The sequence below is a fragment of the Dipodomys spectabilis genome, unplaced genomic scaffold, assembly GCF_019054845.1.
Source record: "Dipodomys spectabilis isolate Male_0828 unplaced genomic scaffold, ASM1905484v1 ptg000019l, whole genome shotgun sequence".
Lineage (NCBI taxonomy): Eukaryota > Metazoa > Chordata > Mammalia > Rodentia > Heteromyidae > Dipodomys > Dipodomys spectabilis.
Window position 1 is genome coordinate 26,030,045 of NW_024870696.1, and position 26,692 is coordinate 26,056,736.

Here is a 26,692-nt window from a genome sequence, read left to right on the forward strand (position 1 = left end):
GAAAGAATATTGTACTATAGCACAGAAAGTCCTTGTTCAGTCTAGAATAAGTTCTTTACACAAAAGGAGTCCTTTATTTTAATATTGCTCAATTCTGTTTACTTCCAGCTCAGCCCATAGCTTTCTAATCTGTTTGTTCTTGTCATGATGTCCTAAGTATTTGCCAAGAGGCTGTCAGTACTTTTTAAATGTAAAATGATGCAGTTCCATGAAAAGAGCCTTTCTGCTCACTCGTTAGGGTGTTCATTCAGCCCTCCCCTGATACTTATTTATGTGATCAACTCTTTCCTCCCCATTGAAACGACTTAGGCAAGAATGCTTCAGTGCAGAGGTTCAGAATGTTCTTTAGAGACTATAATTCAAGGCAGTGGGCAAATGAACATGCTGGTGGTTCTTAAAGTCTTTGATTTTTATTACACAGGGCTCACGCGTCTCTTTTGAAGAAAAATTTACATTCTTGTGGTTTATAAGAATTTTTATACTAAGATTACCATTTCTTATAGGTATTTATTATATATTCAAGGAAGTGTCAATAGAAGCCCAAAATATATAGTAAAAAGGAAAAGAAACCAAAAGAAAAGAAACACAGTCACTTACATTATGTCAATCACTGAAATATTAAAGAAAAATCTAGAAGATTCTTTTTTATAGAGAGTATTTTATAAGACTTAAATGCAAGGAATGGCCTCTAGTGGGGTTTTAAAATCCAGACAACTGGCTTATTAGCAGATGGCTAAATATTATAGAACTAAATTTGTGGTTCAATACTCATGATACAGATCACATTGTTATAATACAAGAATATAAATCAAAGAATAAGATGGCAATTTAAGACAATGAAACAAGCTTTCTAAAGGTAATGACCAAAACAAACTTGAAAATTTTACTGAACAAAGTTTGCTCAAGGGTATGACTTTTCTGTGAATGCTACTTATATATAAACTTCCTAAAATTTAGCTGGCCATTGAGACCTTTTGGGTGATAGAAAAAATTTGCAATGATTAGGCATAGTTACAGATACTCTATTTCCTGACGTTAAAGCATGTTCCTATTAAATACATTTCTAAATGAATTTTAAGTACTTTTGCAAGTCAAAATTTACCTATTTCATCAGAATCAGTAACCCACCTGTTTGCTTTCTAGTACTGTGGTTCTCAAACCTATCATAATTAACTCTCTATACTTAGCTTGGGATCTAATTAATTTATGCCACAAAAATAGCTTAAACTGTGGAGGGAGACTATTGGTGAGGAGATGTGTATTACACTTGGAAAAGGAGATGCATGTGTATGGGCATGTGCGTGTGCGTGTGTGCGCGTGTGTGTGTGTGTGTGTGTGTGCTGGTCCTAGGGCTTGAACTCAGGCCTGTGCACTGTCCCTGACCTTTGTGCTCATGGCTAGCACTCTTGCCAGTTGAGCCACATCTCTACTTTTGTTTTTTTGGTGGTTAATTGAAGATAGAAACCTCACTGCTTTTTCTGCCCTGGCTGGCTTCAAACCATGATCCTCAGATCTCAGCTTCCTGGGTATCTAAGATTATATAGACCTGAACCACCAGTGCCCTGCTGGAAAAGGAGGAATTTTTTAAAGGAACAATATATAATAAAATGAATAGAAAACTAGTCATTTTCTGAAATGTAGACTAGATTTCCAGGATAAAATTTTACTTTCCTTATATGTGAGACCCAAAGCACTACAATGCACCATTAAGAAATCACAAATGAAAAAAGAAAAAGAAAAAAATGGAGGCGGGGGGGGGGGGGGCATGGTTCAAATGGTAGGAGAAAAAAACCCTCATATGAACGCCAAAAGAAGAAAAAGATGTGACAAATTGAAGACGTAGCTGAATCTTAAGCTTTTTTTTTTTTTTTAAGATTGCCAACATAGGGCTGAGTAAACATTCCGGGAAGAGGAATGATGTGGCAAGGTTCTTTCCCTGTGCAAACAGCCTAGCAAGGGCGCAAAGTCCACCACGGTCCCCTCCTCCCATATTTGAAGTGGATCCTGCAAGGGACACTGACATTGGGAGATGTTCCCTTCCTGCTTGCATTGCAGAGCGATTTGCTAATGCAGTTGCCTGGAAACCTCCTGAGCAAGCTAAGCGGCTGCTCATCCTGTCACCGTGTGACATGTGTGACGTTAGGAATGTAGAAGACACACCTGAGGTCTTGCCAGATTAAATACTGAAGATAGATGACAGTCCAGTTAATTTCCCCACAGGGGGGTGTGTGTGTGTGTGTGTGTGTGTGTGTGTGTGTGTGTGTGTGTGTGTGTGTGTGTGTGTGTGTGTGTGTGTGTGTGTGTGTGTGTGTGTGTGTGTGTGTGTGTGTGTGTGTGTGTGTGTGTGTGTGTGTGTGTGTGTGTGTGTGTGTGTGTGTGTGACTCATCGTTTCATACCTGCTAGATAGGTGCTCTACCACTGGAGTCACACCCCCAGTGCTTTTTTGTTTTGTTGTTGTTGTTGTTTTTTGGTTGGTCATGGGGGCTGAACTCTGGGCCTGGGCGCTGTCCCTCAGCTCTTCAGCTCAAGGCTAGTACCCTACCACTTGAACCACAGCGCCACTTCCAACTTTTTTCTTCTTATGTGGTGCTGAGGAATCAAACCCAGGGCCTCATACATGCAAGGCAAGCACTCTACCACTGAGCCAACTTCCAGCCCATGCCTTAATTGTTTTTCAGGCAGAGTTTCATATTTTTGCCCAAGGCTGCCCTCAGGCTCCAAGATCCTGTCACCTATAGTCTTTTCTATAAGTGGGAGCAGAGGCATATACCACCGTGCCCAGCATAGACAATAATTTATATAGGAAATAATACGTGTGAGAATGACTTTCTGACTCACAAATTATCTGGTAAATGTTAAATTATTTGAACACATTTTGATAGAAGAATCTTCTTCACTGTATAAGCTAAAATTTATTGGATGCTTATTATATGCTAGGCATTTTTCTGAGGTTTCATGATAATAAACCTGTATGAGAGATCTGTATGATAAACCTGTATGAGAGATCTGTATGATTACTCTTCTAGTTTCAAAGGTGAGAGAATCAAGACACAGAGAGGTAGAATAACTTCCCAAAAGTGATAAAGCTAAGGGTCAAGATAAGATTTCCACTGGATAGTCTAGTCTATAAGACTACACTATAAACTAGTTTGCTACTGCTTCAAATATATGATGGTTGGAATATATGGGAGAAGGGGAGGTCATCTGTGAAACATGAGAAGTCTGACTTGGTTTTAAGGTGTTCTTATTCTAACAATTACAAAATTGCACTATAGACTATTACAACAACTGCCCTTATTTCAACAACTGGTACAATTATTTTTTATAGCAGTCCTTGACAGAACTTAACTCTGAATACTGTAATCAGAACAGCAGGAATAATCAGAACAATGTAAACAAAGGCTCTTACTATCCCATGGCTGATACAGTCACCTGCATTAATTACCATTATCTTCATGGTCATTGCTATCATTATCATCATGCAGTCTCTGTTGTTTATGGGAGGCTTATCAAGTCATAGGAAGCATGAGATCACCTGAATGATCTCATTTAATCCTCAAACCTATCTTGAGGAGTGAGTATAGCCACTTGCATTTTATAAAGAGAACTAAGATTAAGAGATGTTAAAGTCACAGATTCAGGGGCTGGGAAGGTGGCTCAGTGGTAGAGAGCTTGCCTTGCATGCATGAGGCCCTGGGTTCAATTCCTCAGCACCACATAAGCAGAAAAAAAGCTGGAAGTGGCGCTGTGACTCAAGTAGTAGAGCGCTAGCCTTGAGCTGAAGAGCTGAGGGACAGCACCCAGGCCCAGAGTTCAGGCCCCACAACGGACTGAAAAAAAAAGTCATAGATTCAGAAGCTATAATGCTAGAATTTGAACCTAAGTTTTTCTTTAAAGCTAAGTCTTTCTTTAAAGCTATGTTCTTAACTACCGCACTATGCCCAAAATTCCAAAACTATGTCTAGTACCATCACCATCAAATGCCACTTACTGACTGTCATTACTGTGCCAAACCAACCCTGTCAGGCTAGTCAAATATCACCGTGTCAATGACTTAAGGGCTCAATTCAGCTAGCTGCCAGCTGCTGTAAACAAAGTTTTATTGGAACATAACCTTATGCATTCATTTACTTATTCACCCTGGCTGCTTTTATGCTAATAGACAGAGTTAAGTAGTTACCATGAGATGCTGTTGTCTGCTAAGCAATTTACTGGTAGCCTTTTTTTTTTTTTTGCCGGTCTTGGGGTTTGAACTCTGGGCCTGGGCACTGTCCCTCAGCTCTTCAGCTTAAGGCAAGCACACTACCACTTGAGCTACAGCGTCACTTCCAGTTTTCTGGTGGTTTATTGGAGATAGGAGTCTCAGGGTCTTTCCTGTCCGGGCTGGCTTTGATCTCAGCCTCCTGAGTAGCTAGGATTACAGATGTGAGCCACTGGCGCCCAGCTATGGTAGCCTTTTTTTAACAGAAACCTTCGCTGACCCTTGCCTTAAACCTTCTTACAATATAGTATTATTATTCCTAACTTAAAGGTGAACATATTAGACTTTAGAGAGATCAGGTAATTTGCCACTCAAATATTAAGATACATGAAATGTAACAAAACCTGAAATCTAGATGATTCCAAATGCCCTTTTTCATGTCTGATACTTACAAAGGCAATGATATGCATAAGAACAATGGGTAGAAAGGAGAGTTCTCTGACAACAGGAGGCCAGCAGTTATCAGTCTGTGACAATGGAATCCAAGAGTTGTATATTTTCTCTTGCTGGAGGGGCAACACATCCCTCTTACCTTCTGAGAGTTTACTGTATCTAATTCCTTGAGGGTGGATGCTTACAGGCTTGTCAGCCTTGTTTTTGAAGTGAACTTTCAAGGTATCTCCAACTTCAGCATATAAAGTAGGCCCAAGAAGTCCTATGGAACAAAAATTTTAAGTCAGCAGTGTTTAGGATCATCAAAGACAGGGCTGTTAAGAAATAAGAGTATTCAAGAAACCCCTAAAGTGATTGCTGTCATTCTTCCTGATCCTAAAGGTGACCTGCTTCTCTGAAGTCTGAAGTCTAGAAGACTTTGCCAACTCTAGCTGCATTATGGTAATCCTATTTTTAAAAAATGGGAGGATAAAATCTTTGGCCTAAACTCAAAGCAATTCAAGAGTAAAAGAAATAGTTCTAACCAAAAACAACCCACCATAATAACTGTATTTTCTTAAAAAAAAAAAAAAAGACTATTATCCATATTGTCAAAAGAAGAGATCATTTTCAATTATGCAGGAGATGTGAGGGACTGGTTACCTTACATTTTACCAAAGTGGGAACCTCAGAGACCTCAATGAAGTAAAAGAGCAAATCACATAGATCTCTAGTCCCGGGGAAAGTTCAAAATCCCTTAACTAGAAGTGAGCTTAATGAATCTAAAGAAAATAACAAGCAGGAAGAAGGAGACAAGAGAGAGATGTGAAGGGCGAGGTTACCCAGTCTCTGTGAAAGACTTTGGATTTTCTTCCAAAAACAGCGGCAAATTGCTGGATCTTTGTGCAAATGAGGTATGGTTTGACATGTGTACTCCTCTGAGGAAAGAAGTGTTCATCTGTGTATAGTCTGTGTAGTGACTATAGACTGTGTATAGTCTGCGTAGTAACTATAGACTGTGTATAGTCTGTGTAGTGACTATAGACTGTGTATAGTCTGCATAGTGACTATAGACTGTGTATAGTCTGCGTAGTGTCTATAGACTGTGTATAGTCTGTGTAGTGACTATAGACTGTGTATAGTCTGTGTAGTGACTATAGACTGTGTATAGTCTCTGTAGGGTCTATAGACTGTGTATAGTCTCTGTAGGGTCTATAGACTGTGTGTAGTCTGTGTAGTGGCTATAGACTGTGTGTAGTCTCTGTAGTGACTATAGACTGTGTATAGTCTGCGTAGTGACTATAGACTGTGTATAGTCTGCGTAGTCACTATAGACTGTGTATAGTCTGTGTAGTGACTATAGACTGTGTATAGTCTGCGTAGTGACTATAGACTGTGTATAGTCTGCGTAGTGACTATAGACTGTGTATAGTCTGCGTAGTGACTATAGACTGTGTATAGTCTGCGTAGTGACTATAGACTGTGTATAGTCTGCGTAGTGACTATAGACTGTGTATAGTCTGCGTAGTGACTATAGACTGTGTATAGTCTGCGTAGTGACTATAGACTGTGTATAGTCTGCGTAGTGACTATAGACTGTGTATAGTCTGCGTAATGTCTATAGACTGTATAGTCTGTGTAGTGACTATAGACTGTGTATAGTCTGTGTAGTGACTATAGACTGTGTGTAGTCTCTGTAGTGTCTATAGACTGTGTGTAGTCTGTGTAGTGGCTATAGACTGTGTGTAGTCTCTGTAGTGACTATAGACTGTGTATAGTCTGTGTAGTGACTATAGACTGTGTATAGTCTGCGTAGTCACTATAGACTGTGTGTAGTCTGTGTAGTGACTATAGACTGTGTATAGTCTGCGTAGTGACTATAGACTGTGTATAGTCTGCGTAGTGACTATAGACTGTGTATAGTCTGCGTAGTGACTATAGACTGTGTATAGTCTGCGTAGTGACTATAGACTGTGTATAGTCTGCGTAGTGACTATAGACTGTGTATAGTCTGCGTAGTGACTATAGACTGTGTATAGTCTGCGTAGTGACTATAGACTGTGTATAGTCTGCGTAGTGACTATAGACTGTGTATAGTCTGCGTAGTGACTATAGACTGTGTATAGTCTGCGTAGTGACTATAGACTGTGTATAGTCTGCGTAGTGACTATAGACTGTGTATAGTCTGCGTAGTGACTATAGACTGTGTATAGTCTGCGTAGTGACTATAGACTGTGTATAGTCTGCGTAGTGACTATAGACTGTGTATAGTCTGCGTAATGTCTATAGACTGTGTATAGTCTGTGTAGTCACTATAGACTGTGTATAGTCTGTGTAGTGACTATAGACTGTGTATAGTCTCTGTAGTGTCTATAGACTGTGTGTAGTCTGTGTAGTGGCTATAGACTGTGTGTAGTCTCTGTAGTGACTATAGACTGTGTATAGTCTGTGTAGTGACTATAGACTGTGTATAGTCTGCGTAGTCACTATAGACTGTGTATAGTCTGTGTAATGACTATAGACTGTGTATAGTCTGTGTAGTGACTATAGACTGTGTATAGTCTGTGTAGTGACTATAGACTGTGTATAGTCTGTGTAGTGACTATAGACTGTGTATAGTCTGTGTAGTGACTATAGACTGTGTATAGTCTGTGTAGTGACTATAGACTGTGTATAGTCTGTGTAATGTCTATAGACTGTGTATAGTCTGTGTAGTGACTATAGACTGTGTATAGTCTGCGTAGTGACTATAGACTGTGTATAGTCTCTGTAGTGTCTATAGACTGTGTGTAGTCTGTGTAGTGGCTATAGACTGTGTGTAGTCTCTGTAGTGACTATAGACTGTGTATAGTCTGTGTAGTGACTATAGACTGTGTATAGTCTGTGTAGTGACTATAGACTGTGTATAGTCTGTGTAGTGACTATAGACTGTGTATAGTCTGTGTAGAGGCTATAGACTGTGTATAGTCTGTGTAGTGACTATAGACTGTGTATAGTCTCTGTAGTGACTATAGACTGTGTGTAGTCTCTGTAGTGGCTATAGACTGTGTATAGTCTGTGTAGTGACTATAGACTGTGTATAGTCTGTGTAGTGACTATAGACTGTGTATAGTCTGTGTAGTGACTATAGACTGTGTGTAGTCTGTGTAGTGACTATAGACTGTGTATAGTCTTTGTAGTGAACTGAGTAAAAGCAGAGATCTGATAGCGTAGGACTGAGATGGTGATTTATTGGGTCAGCATGTGTAGCTGTGAAAAGATGAGAGTGATAGGATTTCTGGACACATTTGAAAGTAAAGCCAACAGGAACTCGTGATGAATCACACAGGGCACCTGAAAGAGGAAAGCTAAGGATGACCTCAAGATATCTGATTTGAGAAGCTGGTAAAAAAAATCAGTTACATGACAGGGAACAAGCCGGGAGCAGGCTAAGTAAGCAGATATCCGGAGAAAGATTCTTCTTGCTACGTGCCAAACACTGTGCTGGACTACAAAGAGTTCCTCTGCCAGGAGCTCTCAAAGCTAGTCTGTACATAGACATACACTGCAGGAGCTCCCGGGGCAATATTGAACAGAAGCTAAGGGAGCAGACGGGATACAGAAACAAATCTGTCAGGGGAGTTAACTGAAAAGTTTATATCTGAGTCCAGGTTTTGAAGAATCACACACTAGAAATCCTCAAAATGTAGTCCGTGAGGTCTCCATTTCAGAATAACTTAAAAGAAAGTTTCCTGGTTACCACGACATCCCCAGATCTGAGATGGACCTCATGAATCTGTACTTCAATGCTTGCTCACTCCCATGTGATTCTGCGTCCATGAATGCTTGGAGATCTATCACCAAAGCCCCACCTCAGACAAATGACAGGGATCAGCTGCTCTGACTTCCAAGCTATCTATGAATCCTCGTGAGATTTGCTTCAGCGTTAGGATTCGTAGGAGCTCAGGGGGGAAGTTACCATGGTTATGGAGTTCCACCATTAATTGTTTGCAGTGGTGATAATTCGGACAGGACTTCCACCTGAGCACTATAAAACCTTAAGTTAATTCTCAAAATAATTTTAAGATAGATATTAAGAGCCTCCTATTACAGCTGAGAAAGCTGAGCTTCAGAAAATTTAAATATCTTGTCCAGGCTCACAAAAATAATAAGAGGGAAAAGTCATAATTTAAACTTATATCTTTATATCTGTGTGACTCTTAGGGAACTTTAAGCCATTTCATTATATCACACCCTTCACTTTGTATTCATTCATTTAAAAAAATATATTGATTGCCAGACTCTGGTGGCTCATGCTTATAATCCTAGCTACTCAGGAGGCTAAGATCTGAGGAACATGATTTGAAGCCATCCCGGTCAGGAAAGTCCTTTAGTCTCCAATTATGCACCAGAAAAGCAGGAAGTGGAGCTGTGGCTCAAATGCTAGAGCACTAGCCTTGAGCAAAAAAGCTCAGGGACGGTGCTTTGAATTCGAGCTGGCACACAAAAAAATGACTGCTCACCATTGTCCTAGGTGTCATAATTTCAGTGGTAGATAAGCATAAAATAGATACACTCCCAAAATGTATCCAGTGGAGTTTATAGCTAGTAGGAAAGCCAGATTTTAACAAATGTTCATATAAATATTTAATTTAAAACTGTGGTGTTATGAAAGGGAAGTATAAGCTGCTGGGAAGAGAATTTGGTAGAGGGATCTAATTTAACTTTGGAGCCAGGAAGAGTGTGAGAGTAAGGAAAACATGCTCCTTAGGTAGTGATACTTTCCCTGAGATCAAAGGCACAGAGGCAAAGAGATGGAGAGTGAGATTAGTGTGTACAAAGACCCTGAGATTTCAGGAAACTCGGCCTGTTCAGATAATAGATAGATGGCCATAAAAGATCTTCATAGTAAGAAAAAGGGGGAAAGGCAAAGCTGAAGTCATAACTGCAGCCCAATACTTCAGGCCTTTTTAGAGTTTTGTCTTTAATAATAATCAGAGGCCACTGAAGTTTTCAGGAAGGTGTAGATTTTTATTTTCACATCTCTAGCTGGTTTCTCTAGGAGAAACCAGAGTGTATGGGAGAGAAGGCTGTTTGAGAGATGTTGGAAAGATGGAGGATATAGTGGTAGAGATGATGAGGAAAGAATATATTAGATATTTAGGAGGTATTTTCAGGACTTCCTAATGGTTTAGCTATGAAGTAGAAAGTGAGGAAGACCAAGTTGTTATGGACAGCCAGTGAGATTCTAGTTCTGGGTACCAGGTATGTCAAAGGGCTTTTCCCTGCAGCAGAAGATGATGTGTGAAGATTTCGTTTGGTGGATGTAGTAAACAAAGTAATGTCCCCTCCCCTCAGATAAGCCCATGTTTTAATACCTAGGATCCATGAATATACAGGACAGAATATGCAGATAGGACTCTTGCACGTGTGATCAAATTAAAGATCTTGAGGGATGGAGATTTTTCTGGGTTATCAGATAGGACCGGTGTAACCACAAGAGACCCGTAAGAGAGATGTAAGAGAAATTTAGAAAGAGATTGGATGATGGCTTTGTGATGGAAGGGGCTTTGAGCCAATGAATATAGACAGCTTCTAGGAAACAAAAAGGGCAAGGAAACACTTTTCCTCTTCAACCTCCAGAAGTAACACAGCTTTGCCAACACCTTGATTTCAACCCAGCAAAACTCTTTTTAAACTTGCAACCTGTAGAACTATAACAATAATGGGATAAACAAGTGTGTGTTGTTTTAAGGCGTTACATTTTTGGGAATTGGCTATAGCAGCAAGACTAACCATAATCTCAAGAGAAGAAGCCCTGTTTCTTACACCTACCCTCCTAGCTACCATTATGTTATTATTTTTTTCTTAACTAAACTCCTTGTCCTAGTGTTTCATACATTCTTGTGCCTAAAGCCTCTTGTTTGTTCATTTTGATGTTAGCTCTGCACAGGACCATGGAGGCCACACCATTCCTCATGTTAGAGGTGGCTAAGAAAACCTGGGAGGTGTGTATGGGGCCAAGATGGCTTGCCCATGGTCAATCTATATGACTCAGTGGAACAACACAGGTCTTTAAATCCTCGAGACAAACCTTTCTCCATTACCTCCCACGAAGCACGTTCAAACCCTCATCTTCCCAGAATAATCCAGATGTTTGGAGCCCTGACCCTATCTGATGATACTGCCCAATCTTGAGTCTAGATGCTGCTTTCTATCTTGGTTCTCATGGAAACTCTTGTGCCATTCCCGCCTGCCTGGGTCGCCCGGGAGCCAAGTACGCAGTGACAGTGCTGTCACATGGTATGCTGCATTTGTTGGCATGAGTCCTTGCTTGGTCGAGTTGTGAGTTGGCATCGTATGAGTGCGAAGGCAGATGCCCAGAATAAGCCTCGTAAATCATTAACCTAATGAGACTTCATGTTTCAATGGACATTGGCATGTTTATTCAGCCTCCATCCTGCTTCTTTAGAAACAAGGAAAGACGAAGTGCAAAATGTATACTATATTTCAATATATTATATATGTTGATATATGATATATTTTAAATTTTATAAATGCAAGTCAAATACTTTAGCATGTAGGCAAACACATGAGTGATATTTTTTTGAATTGCTCTTTTGCCTCTCCATTAACCATATTTCCTTAACCCTTTGCAGCCTTCTTCTTGGTGAAGAAGTGAAAATAAGTAGGTCATGGCCCAGACCCAATAAAAGGCAAGACCTATCTCAAAAATAACCAAACTGAAGAGCACCTGCCTAGCAAGCATGAAGGCTTAAGCTCAAATCCTACTACCACCAAAACCAAGAAATCATTAGACTTCTTAAAGCACAAAACAGAATTCTTGAAAATGAGTCTGGTCCCTCCATCTATCCAGATGTCCATAAACCCTATTGGACACGCATCTTCAGAATTCTGCCTGGCAGCCCAGCTCCTACCTGCACACACAGTAACGTCTGGGCTCATGCTACTAAAGGGAGGTACCATGACTTGTTCAGGACCTCCGCTAGAATCATATGTAGCAGATGGCTGGAACAGCAAATAGGTCAAAGATACAAGTGACAAGGATTAGGCTGGGGAACAGGAGTTACCATGAAGTTAATGACAGTGGTTACATACAGCTTTTTTTGTTGTTGTTGCAATCAAATCTGAGGCTTTGCTTTCAGAGAAACTCTGCCTCCTTCTCTTAACTCCAACCAGGGATGAACAGGATCCTGTACTCTATTTCAGAGGAGTTCAAGAGAAGGCTGCACAGAAATGCATGTTAGAATTCCTTAGTCCTAAAACAAATACATCCCAGAGTCTACAGCCGCTGACAGAAAGGTAATGATTGAAGTGAAAAGGGCTTAAGCATAAATCGCAGGCTGTTTATATCAACTCTCAAGGTCTTTTTCTGATTAATAAGGTTAACTCAGGAATTCACCACAGAAGTTCATCCTCTGAAAGGGTTTCCCTCACAATACTTTCCTCTTCAAAAGCTACCAGTGCTTCCTTGTTGTTGCTTAAAAGGGTCCAGACTTGCATTGGGCCTTTCTGCCCCCGTGACACTGAGAACAATGTCTTCCCTAGCACAGGCATAACATTTGGTTGACTTGACTGAAGCCATAGGTAGCTTCAACTACCTACCCTAGGCCTAAGGAACATGCTTGCTAGATCATTCCCCACTTTGCCCACCTATGATTTAATCGAATCGTTCTTAATATTCTACTGTACATGCTAAGCTTGGAGTTTCAGCATTAAAATGAATAAACTCTGTGGTAGAGAGGAGAAGACTCTTCAACTTTCTGTCCACAACTACAAATGTAATTTCACGGACAACCTTACTGTCCTCCCCTGACCCACAATAAAAGTAGGAACTCTTTTTTTATCTACCACTAACTTAGCTCAAGCTTTGAGTGCCTTTGAATTCCAAGGTCCCTCACTCCCTTGCAGAACTACCCTGTTTCTCATCCCGGTTTTTCAAAAGAATTGTGCATAATTCTGACTGCTTCCGTTTCCCCATTTCCATTCTCTCTTTAACCCTTGCCACGTGATGGCCCTTACTACTCCCTGACCAAAGGCAGCGAAGCGTTTTTGGTCCCCCTGTGAATCGTTCTTGGTGACCCTTGATTCCAGGACACCGCATTCCCTTGCTTCCCCTGTTCTTTCTGGGCAAACTTTCTCAAGCTCCTTGGTGACCTTTTCCTTCTTTGCATATCCTTTGGACCTTGCTCCTTTGAGCTCTGTCTACACTTGTGTATTCTCACCCTCTCTTGAAGCATCATTTACCACCTTAATGATGGGGTCTCCCAATTTTGATATCTAGTTCAAATCTTGCTCCTAAAAAACAAACTTGCATATCTGTCTGTGCAGTTGTCAGTATTACACAGGCCCTGCACAGACATCTTGAACTCCAAATCTGAGCTCATTAGCTTCCTTCAAAAGCCTTCTCTTTTTCCTAAATTTTCCTTCCATTCTTCTGCTTAAAACCTATGAAGACCATCATTATTCCTCTCTCGTATTCATTATCAGCATCCTGCTTAGTTGATTTTAGTTTCTAAATATCTTTGGACACTCTTCTTATCTAGACTGACACCAAAATGCTCAAACTAGTTTCTTGGGCTCTGGACTTGTCTATCTAAAGAAGAAATATTAGTCTCTCCCTCTTGCTTAACTCCTTTCAATGAGTCCTGACTTCCCTCAAGAAAAAGCCCTAACCACGCAGTTCCCTTATCTGGTTGTGTTCCTCCTCTAGTTGTATCACTTGCTAGTTCTGGCTTGTGTGATTGTTGCCCCCGCCAGGCTGATCCTGTCATAGTCCCCTGAATGCACCATACACGCTCACCTCCTAGCCTGTATATACTGTGTCCTGGACCTAAATGCATCTTTAGGAAAGGGGACTAAGTATAAGAAAGAGGAATAGAGGAATCGACAGGCAAACACAGGCACTGACATTTTTATCATAGCAACTGCAAGGGACTCAATCATATTTGAGCACCTTAGAGAAGAGATGTAATAAGAGGAAATGTAGAGAATGATGTAGACTCCTCACCCAGGAAATCAGTAGCGAAGAAAAGGTGAAAAAGCAAGAGGAAATAGATTTGTTTTTCTTTATCTAGTTAAGTATTTGTCTGAGTGTGCTTTTGTTTTGCTTTGTTCTTATTGATTTTTGACTGGAATGATGACTCAGTCCAAGAAGGATTACAGATTAATAGACATGAGAGGAGGAGGGACAGACTGATGAGTAGGAAAGAGGTAGAGGGAGAGTCCAGGAGCTCTGACAGACATTCGCCTGATTTGGAGAAGGATGGATGAATTGTGGGTAGGAGGATCCAATGAGAAGAGGCCCTCCCTTCATTCCTGTGAAAATGCGTCCATATTTAAGATTCTAAAACCCTAATCAACCTAGCCTCCTTGATTAAAGATGACAGGAAGAAAAATGAAGATTTTCTTTTAAAAAAATTGCTTGGTGGGTTCATACATAATTATTTAAAACAATATTTAAATGCATATATATTCAAAGGAAAATAGATAAATGACAATACACAGAGAATAGACAATGGCTGAAGGAATACATACACATTGAGATCCACAATACTGTAAGATATATGATCATTCTGTGGATCAAATGATCAAAAAGTCATTGTGTTAAGCACATCTGTGCTTCTTTTTTTTTTTTTTGGTCCTGGGGCTTGAACTCTGGGCTTGGGCACTGGCGAGCGCTCTACCGCTTGAGCCACAGCACCACTTCTGGTTTACTAGTGGTTTATTGGAGATAAGAGTCTCACAGACTTTCCTGCCCAGGCTGGCTTTGAACTGGGATCCTTAGATCTCAGCCTCCTGAGTAGCTAGGATTACAGGCGTGAGCCACCCGCGCCCGGCTTATCTGTGCTTCTTCCTAAACTAGACCACTGAATATCATTACAATTGCATTCTGTGTCTGTTTTTGACAACGGGTAAACATAGATGGCTTCATGGATATCGTGACTTGTGAAATGTCCCAGGACTCCAGCTCAGAAGGGCTGCTGTCTGGCTTAATCCTTGTGCACCAAGCTCACATATTATATAGTCAGTATTGTTTGAAAACAACAGTTTTACAAAATGACACTAAGTGGATATTTAGATACAAATAAATATCACATTATCTAAAGAAAGTTATCATTTAAAAGTAAAAAATGTTTCAGGCTTACCTGAAATGCTTGATCGTGGTTTTTCCTTCTTAAAATATGCCTCATACTCTCTATAGATGATTTTTTTAAAGGATGTTGTAGAAGAATTCAAACTGGAAACAAAACACAAAAATATGAAAGAAATATGGCAGCTACTCAGGTTACAAAAAAGTCAACCTTATACTCAGATATTTAATAAAATGATAGTATTTTATTATATTTTAGAAACCCCAGGTTTTATATAAAGACAATGAAATAACTATTGATATCTTCAAAAATAGTCTGTTGTGACAAACAATTGTTTTCCTCACAAATTCAGCTGTTCTAGCATTTTCTCAGGATAAATTTTCTAAAAAGGAAATTAAAATCATCATGTGAACTCAGACTCTAGGTTTAGATTAACCGTACAAGTGATGGTCAGGTGCTAGTGGTTCACAATTGCAATTCTAGCTACTCAGGAGGCTGAGATCTGAGGATTGAGGTTTGAAGGTAGGTGGAACAAAAAAAAAATCTATGATATTCATATCTCCAGTAAAAAAGCCAGAAATGGAGATATGGTTCATGTGGTATGGTGGTAGTCTTGAGTGGAAAAATACAAGCCGAGTGGCTTCAAGCCCCGGTACCAGCACATGTGCGCAACAAAGTTTGAAACATTATAAAATTATTTATAAGTAAATATGTGAGCTCTTTTCAAACTAGCCAATCAAATCTAGGTTAATTTTTTTTCTACATCTTAGAATACAATTTTAATTTACTGAGAAACCTTGTGAATTGGCCCTATTGCTAGTTGAGAAGATAGGGGTGCATAATAGTGGCATAAGGGATTCATATGGGAAGCAAATAAATGCAAGTGCCATCTGAGAAAAATTAAATAATCTTTTCTTTTTGGAGGTGCTGAGTTTGAAATCAGAACCTCATAATTGCTAGGCCAATGCTCTACCACTTGCGCCACAGAGCCTTAGCTCTGCTTTATGCTGCTTGTTTTGCTGTTGTTTTGGAGATAGAGCCTGGTGAGTTTTTCTGCCTAGAACTAGCCTCAAACTCTGATTCTCCAAATCTCAGCCTGCTGAGTAGCCAGACTTATAGGCATAGGCTACTAGCACCTAGCTTCAATAACCTCTAGATTAAAGATAGAGACAAGAGACAAAAAGATTAAACGATTTCCTCTCCTTTATCCTGACCCAGATAAGAACCGTTTTACAGTATTCTTTACTTTTAGGTTGAATGGAGTCCTCGAGTATAACAACTATGGTACCATATTTCACAGAACAGTGGAGGCCTTTAGGAGAGAACTTCCTTCAGCTGAGTTCTCTTGTCCATTACCCATCTTTCCTTCCTATTCAGATAAAAACCAACCAAGATCATATACTGTTATTATAATTCTTTTTAGAACTGGTCCCTAACTTGGGATCCTTTGACCTATACTTATCCATTTTATTTCCGTAAGCATAGCAAGTTAAAGAGAAGCCAACAGCTAAATGTTTATTTTACTCACAAGTAGGCAAGATGAATATAATCAAGAATGCATCTTTAAGGTTCTGGGGTGAAATGATATAACACCTGCCTAACAAGTGCATGGCCCTGACCTCAAATAAACAAGAAGTTCCAAAGGCATGGCTGAAGTGGTTGGACACGACTAACAAGCTTATGAAGTCCTGAGTTCAAACCCTAGTACCACCAAAACAAAAAACAAAGAATACTCTTTTCTGAGTATTGGTGTAACTTAGACGATCACCTTAAGGTGAAATATATAGAATAATCTTGTTAAAGGAAGGATTTATTATAAAAGTAAAATGGTATGTAATTCCCTTCAAGATAGTTTAGTAACAAAAAGTTTTCAAAAGGTTAATGTAATAAACTAAAAGCCTTTCTACTGTTACATGATTGCTTGGCCGATTGCTGTGGTTTTGTAACTGGAAAAGAGGAACACATCTTTCACAATCCTCTAAACTTTATGCTAAGCTTTAAAAAAAAATGAGTCACACTAGGAGGTTTACTATTTGAAATAAAACACGTAACTGGAAATATTGAATAAATCTTAAGAATTTCTGAGAATCCTTCCTTGTCATTTTTCAACTATAAAAATGATGATTGTAGTTGATTAAGTTTTCACTTTTTTTTTTCTTCCGTTGGTCCTGGGGCTTGAACTCTGGGCTTGGGCACGGTCTCTACGCTCTTCAGCTCAAGGCAATTGCTCTACTGCTTGATCCACAGTGCCACTTCTGGTTTTCTGTGGTTTATATTGGAGATAAGAGTCTCATGGGCTTTCCTGCCTAGGCTGGCTTTGAACCACGATCCTCAGATCTCAGTCTCCTGAGTAGCTAGGATTATAGGCGTGAGCCACCAGCATCGGGCTTAAGTTTTCACATTTTTTGAGTAACATATACCATTTAATAGTAACCTTACCAAAATACCCAGGATAAATTGTATTCTAAGAAGTGGTTTAAAGTGAGAAAAACTGAGGTCACATTAAACATCCACAAATTAGTCAAATATGAAACAGATAAAAGACAAAGTTGCAAGTATTGTATTTCCATGGTGTTATAAGAAAGTAACACAATAATGGAAACAATTGTTCAATTATCTGCTTATAATAAAGTACAAACTGCACCTCTTTCCTTTTAAATGATGAAAGCTGCATAGACCATAAAATAAGTAAGAGCTAGAAATTTCATGAAAAATATGAGACCACTTAAGCAGTAGTTTGCAGGAAGACTCAGTAGGGAGCTAGAGCTGAGTACCTCTTTTGAACCAATCAATATATCAAGACAATTATCAGCCACACTAAACAAATTATACTACAGAAACCCCAAAATTTTGTGCAGAAAGACGCATCTAACCCATCGACCCGAATCTTCCCTCCCTACAGCTTTTCCACCAGTTAATTGTGTTCATGATACTTTATAAACTGCAGCGCTTACTTGAGTGGTATGAAAGAGAAGTAGGGGGAGAGGGGGGAGAGAGGGAGGAAGGAAGGGGGGAGAGAGGGAGAGGGAGAGAGAGAGGGAGGGAGAGGGGGGAGAGGGAGAGAGAGAGGGAGAGAGAGGGGGGAAAGGGAGAGAGAGAGGGAGGGAGAGGGGGGAGAGGGAGAGAGAGAGGGAGAGGGAGAGATGGAGGGAGAGAGAGGGGGAGAGGGAGAGAGAGAGGAAGGAGAGGGAGAGGGAGAGAGGGAGGAAGAGGGAGAGAGGGAGGGAGAGGGAGAGAGAGGGAGAGAGAGAGGGGAAGAGGGAGAGAGGGGAAGAAAAGGAAAGAGACAGAGAGGGGGAGGGGGGAAGGTGGGAGAGAGGGAGAAAGGGAGGGAGAAAGAGGGGGAGAGGAAGACAGGCAGAGGGAAAGAAAGAGGGGGAGACAGAGGCAGGGAGGGGGGCAGGGGCAGGGAGGGGGCAGGGGCAGGGAGGGGGGCAGGGACAGGGAGGGGGGCAGGGGCAGGGAGGGGGGCAGGGGCAGGGAGGGGGCAGGGGCAGGGAGGGGGGCAGGGGCAGGGGCAGGGAGGGGGCAGGGGCAGGGAGGGGGGCAGGGGCAGGGGCAGGGAGGGGGCAGGCGCAGGGAGGGGGACAGGGGCAGGGAGGGGGGCAGGGGCAGGGGCAGGGAGGGGGACAGGGGCAGGGGCAGGGAGGGGGACAGGGGCAGGGGCAGGGAGGGGGCAGGCGCAGGGAGGGGGCAGGCGCAGGGAGGGGGACAGGGGCAGGGGCAGGGAGGGGGACAGGGGCAGGGAGGGGGACAGGGGCAGGGGCAGGGAGGGGGGACAGGGCAGGGAGGGGGGCAGGGGCAGGCTCGTACGCACACAGCGAAGCCCTTGAGGCGCTGGGGCGCACCCGGTGAAGTCACCTTGGCTGCGGGGTCTCGGGCCGGTAGCTCCAGGCCACGTCCTGCGCAGCCACGTAGAACGTCCGCACCAGCGCCTCGGCCCGGCGGCCTCCGCAGCCCGCCCAGCCGGCGCCCAGGACCACCAGGACCCAGAGGCGCGGGCCGGCCAGGAGCATGGTTCCGTGCGGCCGCGGCCGGCTGTGCGCTGCGGCTGTGAGCTGCGGCTGTGCGCTGCGCGGGCGCGAGCTCCCCGGCGACGGCGACGGTGACGTCCGGGCTCTGCCCCCCCCCCCCCCCGCCCCGGGGCCGGCCCAGCCCGCCGGTGACCAGCAACTGAGGGACTGTCCCCGCAGGCCGGGCGGAGGAAGGGAGCAGCCTGCGGGGCGCGCGGGGTCCCCGTCCACACCGCACCGACGGGGTCCCCGTCCACACCGCACCGACGGGGTCCCCGTCCACACCGCACACCGCGCGGGGTCCCCCTCCACACCGCACACCGCGCGGGGTCCCCGTCCACACCGCACAGCGAGGGGTCCCCTCCACACCGCACAGCCAGGGGTCCCCGTCCACACCGCACACCGCGCGGGGTCCCCGTCCACACCGCACACCGCGCGGGGTCCCCTCCACACCGCACACCGCGCGGGGTCCCCTCCACACCGCACCGCGCGGGGTCCCCGTCCACACCGCACACCGCGCGGGGTCCCCGTCCACACCGCACAGCCAGGGGTCCCCGTCCACACCGCACACCGCGCGGGGTCCCCGTCCACACCACACACCGCGCGGGGTCCCCTCCACACCGCACACCGCGCGGGGTCCCCTCCACACCGCACCGACGGGGTCCCCGTCCACACCACACAGCGAGGGGTCCCCTCCACACCACACAGCGCGGGGTCCCCTCCACACCGCACACCGCGCGGGGTCCCCTCCACACCGCACACCGCGCGGGATCCCCTCCACACCGCACCGACGGGGTCCCCGTCCACACCGCACACCGCGCGGGGTCCCCTCCACACCGCACACCGCGCGGGGTCCCCTCCACACCGCACCGACGGGGTCCCCGTCCACACCACCCAGCGAGGGGTCCCCTCCACACCGCACACCGCGCGGGGTCCCCTCCACACCGCACCGACGGGGTCCCCGTCCACACCGCACCGCGAGGGGTCCCCTCCACACCGCACAGCGGACGGGGTCCCCGTCCACACCACCCAGCGAGGGGTCCCCTCCACACCGCACAGCTGTGCCGGGTCCCCGTCCACACCGCACACCGCGCGGGGTCCCCGTCCACACCGCACCGCGCGGGGTCCCCGTCCACACCGCACACCGCGCGGGGTCCCCGTCCACACCACACACCGCGCGGGGTCCCCGTCCACACCGCACAGCTGTGCCGGGTCCCCGTCCACACCGCACACCGCGCGGGGTCCCCGTCCACACCGCACAGCGGGCGGGGTCCCCGTCCACACCACCCAGCGAGGGGTCCCCGTCCACACCGCACAGCGCGCGGGGTCCCCGTCCACACCACACACCGCGTGGGGTCCCCGTCCACACCGCACAGCTGTGCCGGGTCCCCGTCCACACTGCACACCGCGCGGGGTCCCCGTCCACACCGCACAGCGCGGGGTCCCCGTCCACACCACACACCGCGCGGGGTCCCCGTCCACACCGCACACCGCGCGGGGGTCCCCTCCACACCGCACCGACGGGGTCCCCGTCCACACCGCACCGCGCAGGGTCCCCTCCACACCGCACACCGCGCGGGGTCCCCGTCCACACCGCACACCGCGCGGGGTCCCCTCCACACCGCACATCGCACGGGGTCCCCGTCCACACCGCACAGCGCGCGGGGTCCCCTCCACACCGCACAGCTGTGCCGGGTCCCCGTCCACACCGCACACCGCACAGCGAGGGGTCCCTGTCCACACCGCACCGACGAGGGTCCCCGTCCACACCGCACAGCTGTGCCGGGTCCCCGTCCACACCGCACACCGCGCGGGGTCCCCGTCCACACCGCACAGCCCAGGGTCCCCAAGGTTCCCGCCTGACCATTGCTGTGATGCGCACACAGCACAGAGACACTGCTTGCAGGTGGCCAGGAGAGCGGGAGCAGTCCGCCCCAAATCCTAGGGCTGCGCATGGCCTCGCCAACTACACCAAGTCACCAGAACACAGCAGGGAAAGGCGAACACACCTGGGCTGAAAGATCCGCAACCTAGCTCCATCCTCACTAGCTGTGTGGGCTTGGCTCCCTCCCCTCCCCCTCCCCCTCCCCCTCCCCCTCCCCCTCCCCCTCCTCTCCCCTCCCCCTCCCCCCCCTCCCCCCCCTCCCCCTCTTCTCCCCTCCCCCTTCCCGTCCTCCCCCTCCCTCCCCCTCTCCCTCTCTCTGGAATATAGTTGTTGTTTTTTAATTTTATCATTCAGTAGTTGTACAGAGTATAATCTTGGCAACACAGGAATGATAGTACAAGTTTTTCCCCGCCCTGGGCATCAACACCTATAGTCCTAAATTACTCACAAGAGTTTGAGACCTGAAGGATCATGGTTTGAAGGCAACCTTAAGCAGAAAAGTTGAGACCTCATCTCCTATTAATTAGTAAAAGGCTGTGTGGAAGGCATGGTTCAGGAGGTAGAACACCAGCAGTGAGCAAGAAATCCCAGCAAGTTTATAAAGCCTGGCGTGTGTGCCTGATTGTGTGTGTGTGTGTGTGTGTGTGTGCGTGTGTGCGCGCGCGCACTACTTTACCCTATATGATTTGTTGGGAGCATAAAAGTATTCTGTAAACTATATAATGCCCAGGACAAAGCACACAGTTTATGTTTATTCCCATGATTGTGATTCTCTGCCTCCAGGGTCTTTATACTACTTGAAGGATCTGTTTCATGCTGTCTTAAATCTTATTTTACTGCTGGTGGAGGTCCTGAGAACTGGACCCTTTGAAGCATTGTGGTGACTCATCCAATGTTCCCTGGGTCTAGGTGCCCCCAAGCTTCTGTCCATGTTTTATGCTTTTGTTACGTTCAATAGGTTGTAATCTGGTGTATCCCAGAGGGTCTCGGTTAATCATATGAAGCGCGTCCACGGCTTTTGGTGCTATTCTGCTAAGTTAGAATGTCTACTCTGGAGCTGCGTGTTGTGGGGTCTGCCATAAGTACTCATGATTTCAAATCAAGCTCCCCATTCCAGAAAAACAAAACTAGGAGCAGTGGCTCACAGCTGTAGTCCTAACTATAAGAGAAGTAGAGTGAGAGACTAGGTTTTACAAATTAGCCCAGGTAAAAAGCAGGAGACCCTATATCTGAAAAATAAAAGCAAAATGGCTGAAGTCCTGGTTCACGTGAGGCAAGATGCTGAATCACTACCCCTCCCCCAAAAGCAAACATAAAAGTAAATAAATCAGCCCATTCTCCTCCTCCTTTTTGATTTTCCTGTCTCTTCATAGTAGTCCAGAGTTTTGTCCCCCCCTCCCCCTTGGCTCCAACTGTCCCTTGCATTTTCTGAACTCCTGCTATTCAAATTTATACTGCTGTTTGTCTTTCTTTATCATTTTATACAGGTGTCTATTGTAGCCAAACCCTTCAGGGACAGGAGCAATCCCTTCCTATAATACCAGTAGTCCCCACTGCTGTTAGAGCATCAGAATTCCCTAACAGCTTTCACAAAAACGCAAATTCTCACCCAGGAGACTGCATTCAAAACCCGTGTCTTGCAATACTTAGCTCAGTGGCTGACTTGTAGCAAGCAATTTGGGGTGCTTTTGGTAGTATATCTGAGGAACTTTTTAAATGAAGGATATCTTAAATCACAAGGCTACTACCAAAATCCTGGCAAAACTCTGTAATCTTTTTGTCATCACTTACCGATTTGCCTTTGTGTACTTAGGCTATATGACACAGTCATTAGATCATTTTTATTTTTCAGCATGAAAAATAGCTACATATTACTGTTTCTCCAGTCTTTGTATTAATTCCAGGTCTGCACTATATAATAATAAAACATACCCATTCTACCCTAGAGAACATTAGATAATGATTTTTCTGCTTCTCTGATTCTTCTCTTGGAGCAAGTGGTATGTTTACACATTTGCTGGCTCCCTGAAAGGTGGGGCTGACATTGGAACAATTGTACCCGTGTGCTACATTAATGATTAAGTGGTGCACACGTATTTTATTGAACAAGACGCCCAACAGAGGAACACTGCATTGAAGGGGGACCCTTTTAATTACACATTCCAATACTGATGTTTGGGGCCTTTGGTTGAGGAATTCGGCAGTGAGACGTTTTTGGTCTTCTGCAGCTTCTGGTGCCACCCAGAAGTTTCTTTGGAAGCCTCAGTATCTGAGGGACTAAGCGACCTCGGAGACAGCAACCACTGAAAACTCCAGGAGATCTTCCAAGATTAACCTTCAGTTAGAGACTCTTGTCTTCCAACAGCGTAGAGAATACCTTCCTTTAATCCAAAAGACACTATTTTCATTTCTCCACAGTCTGCTCTTCTGGTGAGTCAGATGCCCCTGTCTTGGGCCAAAGCTCACAGGCGGCAGCAGAACCATTGGCGGCTGGTTTCTGTGGCTTGTGTGGGGAGAAGAGGAAAGGTGGGGCAGGAAGGGGTGAGGTGGAGAGGTGGAATGTGGCAGCACCCTTCTGCTCTGGTCAAGCTAATCTAAAAAGGTGTCCGTGTCCTTTATTCACAATGATTTACAGAAAACTTGACAAACGTGCTACAGTCAAAGTCAAGTCTAGCAGGAAGCTTGGTTTTCCCCAGTCAGATCCTCAGCAATCAGGCGAGGCGACTAGGAGAAAGAACAGGTCTCTGAAAATTAAGGGAAAAGACATTAATACCAGTATCATCTCCTTAATAAAAGAGAGAGAGAGTGAGAGAGAAATCTTTCACCACATCTACCCAAAGCTAAAATAATTGTCTTTCTAGATGACAGATTTGCAGTCATCCAAGCTGCATTTTTAGGAAACTCAACTATTTCTGGTGGTCTTCTGGAAAATATCAGATTATTTCTATTTTTCCCACCAGGTAGTATAATGGATTGTCAAGCAGGGAACCCATGGAATATCACCTAACTGCCAATACCAGGAATGCCATATATTCTGGCATCATTAGAATATTTCTACCTTGGAGGAAATGGAAATACTCAAAGGAACCTATTCCCTTGTCATTTTTCTGCTGTGCATATTTCCTCCTGCCAATACAGTATCCTACCATTGCTTTAAAATCCAGTACATATTTATGTTAAAAGAATCAAGCTTTCAAGTCTTCCCTTTCTCCCTACTCTTCCATTTTTTAAAAAATGCCTTCAAAGGTCACTTACCTTCAAGGGTTTGGTTCAAATGCTGCATTTGTAAAGACTCCATACGTTCCTAGATGGCTAAAGAAGAGAAACACAAGCATGAACCACCATGTAATGCTTAGTCAGCACCGTCTGGCACAGTGTCTCCAGAAACTGTTGCCTGCCACGTTGGCCCTGGAATTCTGTCTGCTTGCATTTGGAAAGGAAAATAAATGCATGTGCAGTTTCCAAGATGCTTCCTTAACAGCTGTGGGTAATTTGCATTACTTTACATTTTTATACCCACTTCACTTCTTTCCAGATTATAGGAAATGTCCAGACTGGTGTAAGGAGGAGATTGTTGTGATAACGACTCACAAGGCATCAAAACCTGGCCAACACCAGAATGAGTTTTCAAAATGGTGAACAACTGTGCAAAAGAGTTATAAAGCCTGCCACCATCTTCCCTTGGTGGCAGTGGGGTGGTTACTGGGCTTGAGCATTCTGTGTCTACTATACATTATGTTCTCCTGTGCATTTCTCCTTTTTGCTGTAATTGGGGCATTTGCTGATTTTGACCACATGATCTGTAGTTCGGTTCTATTATCTGAACATTGTACTTCAAGAGAGTAAAAAAAGGATGTGCCCCCCCAAAAAAGTTAGAAAATAAGGAGGCACACATTGCATACACATTATCCTGACATGGCAAATCAGAAAGTCAAACTAGCAAAATTCAATTCATAGACTATTTCTGTCTTACCTGTGTGGATTCAGAGGACATTTCCCATCATCTGAAAGGAGTGAGAAGACATGAATAATTGGTTTAAAAGGGGGTAATAAAGCAATGAGGTGAAGTGTCAGCGTCATTACTGATAGTCGTCATTACTGCTCCTGGGGCTTGAACTCATGGCCCTAATGCTGTCCCTGAGTTTTGTTTTTGTTTTTGGCTAAAGGCTAGTGCTCTACCACTTGAGCCACAACTCTGCTTCCAGCTTGTTTGGTGCTTAATTGGAAATAACCATCTTATGGGCTTCCCTGCACAGGCTGGCTTCTAACTTTGTCAGATCTCAGCCTCCCGAGTAGCTAGAATTACAGGCGTGAGCCAGCAGCACATGACTGATGATAGATATTCTTTAGAGCAGTGCGTAGACAGATCTTCAAATAGACCACAACTCCTTTTTAATGATGAATAGTATGATGAAGTTTCTCTTAGTCTTCATCTCTTTGGCTACATCACTGCTTACATCCAGCATCAACTCCATGAGTTTTCAGGGAAGAATGCAGATTTCTGGATACACCATGTCAGGTCACTAGTAACGCAGCAGTCCCCCAGCTTCGCCTTCTGCTCTTTTGTAAGCCCCTGTGGATTCAGGTGCTCTGCGCTGCTCAGCACAGCATGTCCCAGCAGCTGCTCTTTCGTGTCTTCCCACAGGCTGTTTTCTCCACTTGAACTCCAAATGCTCAGGAAAGCTCCTCTGGCCATACCAGAATGGTTTGAGCATCTCTATTCTAATGTTCTGGAAATATCAGGTTGTGTTTTATCCTCATATTCCTTTCCTACCTTACCTTGTCTCCCCTTGAATGAGGGACTATCACTATGGGTCTCACTGCTTAACAGCGTGGGCCTGTTGGCTGTGGTAGGGAGGAGTGAGTGAGGGACGTTTTGGTAATTGGGAGATTCCACAGGCTCCCAGTGCTGTGCTACAGTCTCGCATCATCTGAATTTTAAGGCAAGATTTCCCTGAGGTCTCCAGGTGATTCTGATGGGCAGGTAATTCCTGTTGCCCCCCCCCCTTTTTTTTGGTCTTTGAATGAAATGTTTCTAAACATGAACTACTAACATGCTGGCTGAACACCCCAATCCCAAATCACATGCAACAAGAAAGCAAGAGGAAGCTCTTTTCTTATTTACCTTTCTTTCTCAAGCGTTTTCTTAGAAGAGCCAGGAGTACCCCACTCATGGCCAGAGCTGATGTAGAAGCCACTGCTCCGCCGAGGTAAGCCAGGACTTCCTGGATAGTCAGTGACGCTGCTGTGAAACACACACACATACACATGAAACCCAGGGCCACAGACGAGGAAGCAAGGCCCAAGGCTTAACTATCAAACAACATTTCTACAGCGGTCAGCTAAGCATGACAGCTTAGGCGAAAAGAATAGCCCAGAGTAATTTTTCTTTAGCAATCAAAGATTCGACCGTGGGACAGAAAGTCACCATAGCAAGCCACTGGGGAAGTATAGGTAAGGGAAACATTGGAGGCTGAGCTAACGCTTGCCAACAGGTGGGACATAATTGAAGAAAAAAAAATCTGAGGTATTTTTAGAGGTAGGTGGCAAACGAAGTTCTGAGACAATAAATTAGAACTCCTTGTGAAAGAATTCCCAGCTTAACAGAGGCTAGAATAAAGGAGAAATTCATTTCACAAATCTGAGCCCTGGAAACAGAGTGGCAAACATCTACACAGAATTGCTGAATTGAGTTTCTACTGTTTAACTAAACTTCACATGGAGTTTCTGGGTGACTCATGGTGAAGTGTTAAGGAGGGGAACTCAATGATGGAAAGGAAGACCACTGTGAAAAAAAATATACAAAAAAGAAGCACCGGTGTCAGGCTGAGTGACCTTGAATCCTGTATACCTTGGCAGGTTGGCATGATAGCTGACCAGGCGCCGTTTTCTTGGCAGGCTGCTTTGGCAGAGCCATTAAGTAACTGACCCTCTGAGCAGTGAAAAGTGCAAGTTGAGCCAAAGCTGAAGTTTCCCCAGGGATTGGAACAGTTCATCACTATTGATTGATTAACGTGCAGCTCTGGGCATTTGACGGCTGTAGGTAAAAGAGAATGAAGGAGACAC

General features: G+C 44.6%; 2 protein-coding genes across 3 annotated transcripts in view; both read right to left on the bottom strand.

The window, feature by feature from the left end:
* Window positions 1–18,751, bottom strand: part of F5 (coagulation factor V) — a 67,704-nt gene extending 48,953 nt beyond the window's left edge. Inside the window, exons 1-3 of the mRNA XM_042674400.1 lie at window positions 18,590–18,751; window positions 14,783–14,874; window positions 4,795–4,917 (exon numbers count right to left, since the gene is read on the bottom strand). Of these exons, the coding sequence (XP_042530334.1) occupies window positions 4,795–4,917; window positions 14,783–14,874; window positions 18,590–18,744 (370 nt within the window). The 5' untranslated portion in view covers window positions 18,745–18,751. The remainder of the gene's footprint in view (window positions 1–4,794; window positions 4,918–14,782; window positions 14,875–18,589) is intronic.
* Window positions 18,752–22,540: 3,789 nt separating this feature from the next.
* LOC122103780 (selectin P) overlaps window positions 22,541–26,692 on the bottom strand; it is a 30,040-nt gene continuing 25,888 nt past the window's right edge. For both annotated transcript variants that reach the window (XM_042674432.1, XM_042674431.1), the window contains exons 12-16: window positions 26,478–26,663; window positions 25,752–25,871; window positions 24,600–24,630; window positions 23,882–23,938; window positions 22,541–23,370 (exon numbers count right to left, since the gene is read on the bottom strand). In XM_042674432.1, coding sequence (XP_042530366.1) covers window positions 23,884–23,938; window positions 24,600–24,630; window positions 25,752–25,871; window positions 26,478–26,663 — 392 coding nt within the window. In that variant the 3' untranslated portion in view covers window positions 22,541–23,370; window positions 23,882–23,883. The remainder of the gene's footprint in view (window positions 23,371–23,881; window positions 23,939–24,599; window positions 24,631–25,751; window positions 25,872–26,477; window positions 26,664–26,692) is intronic.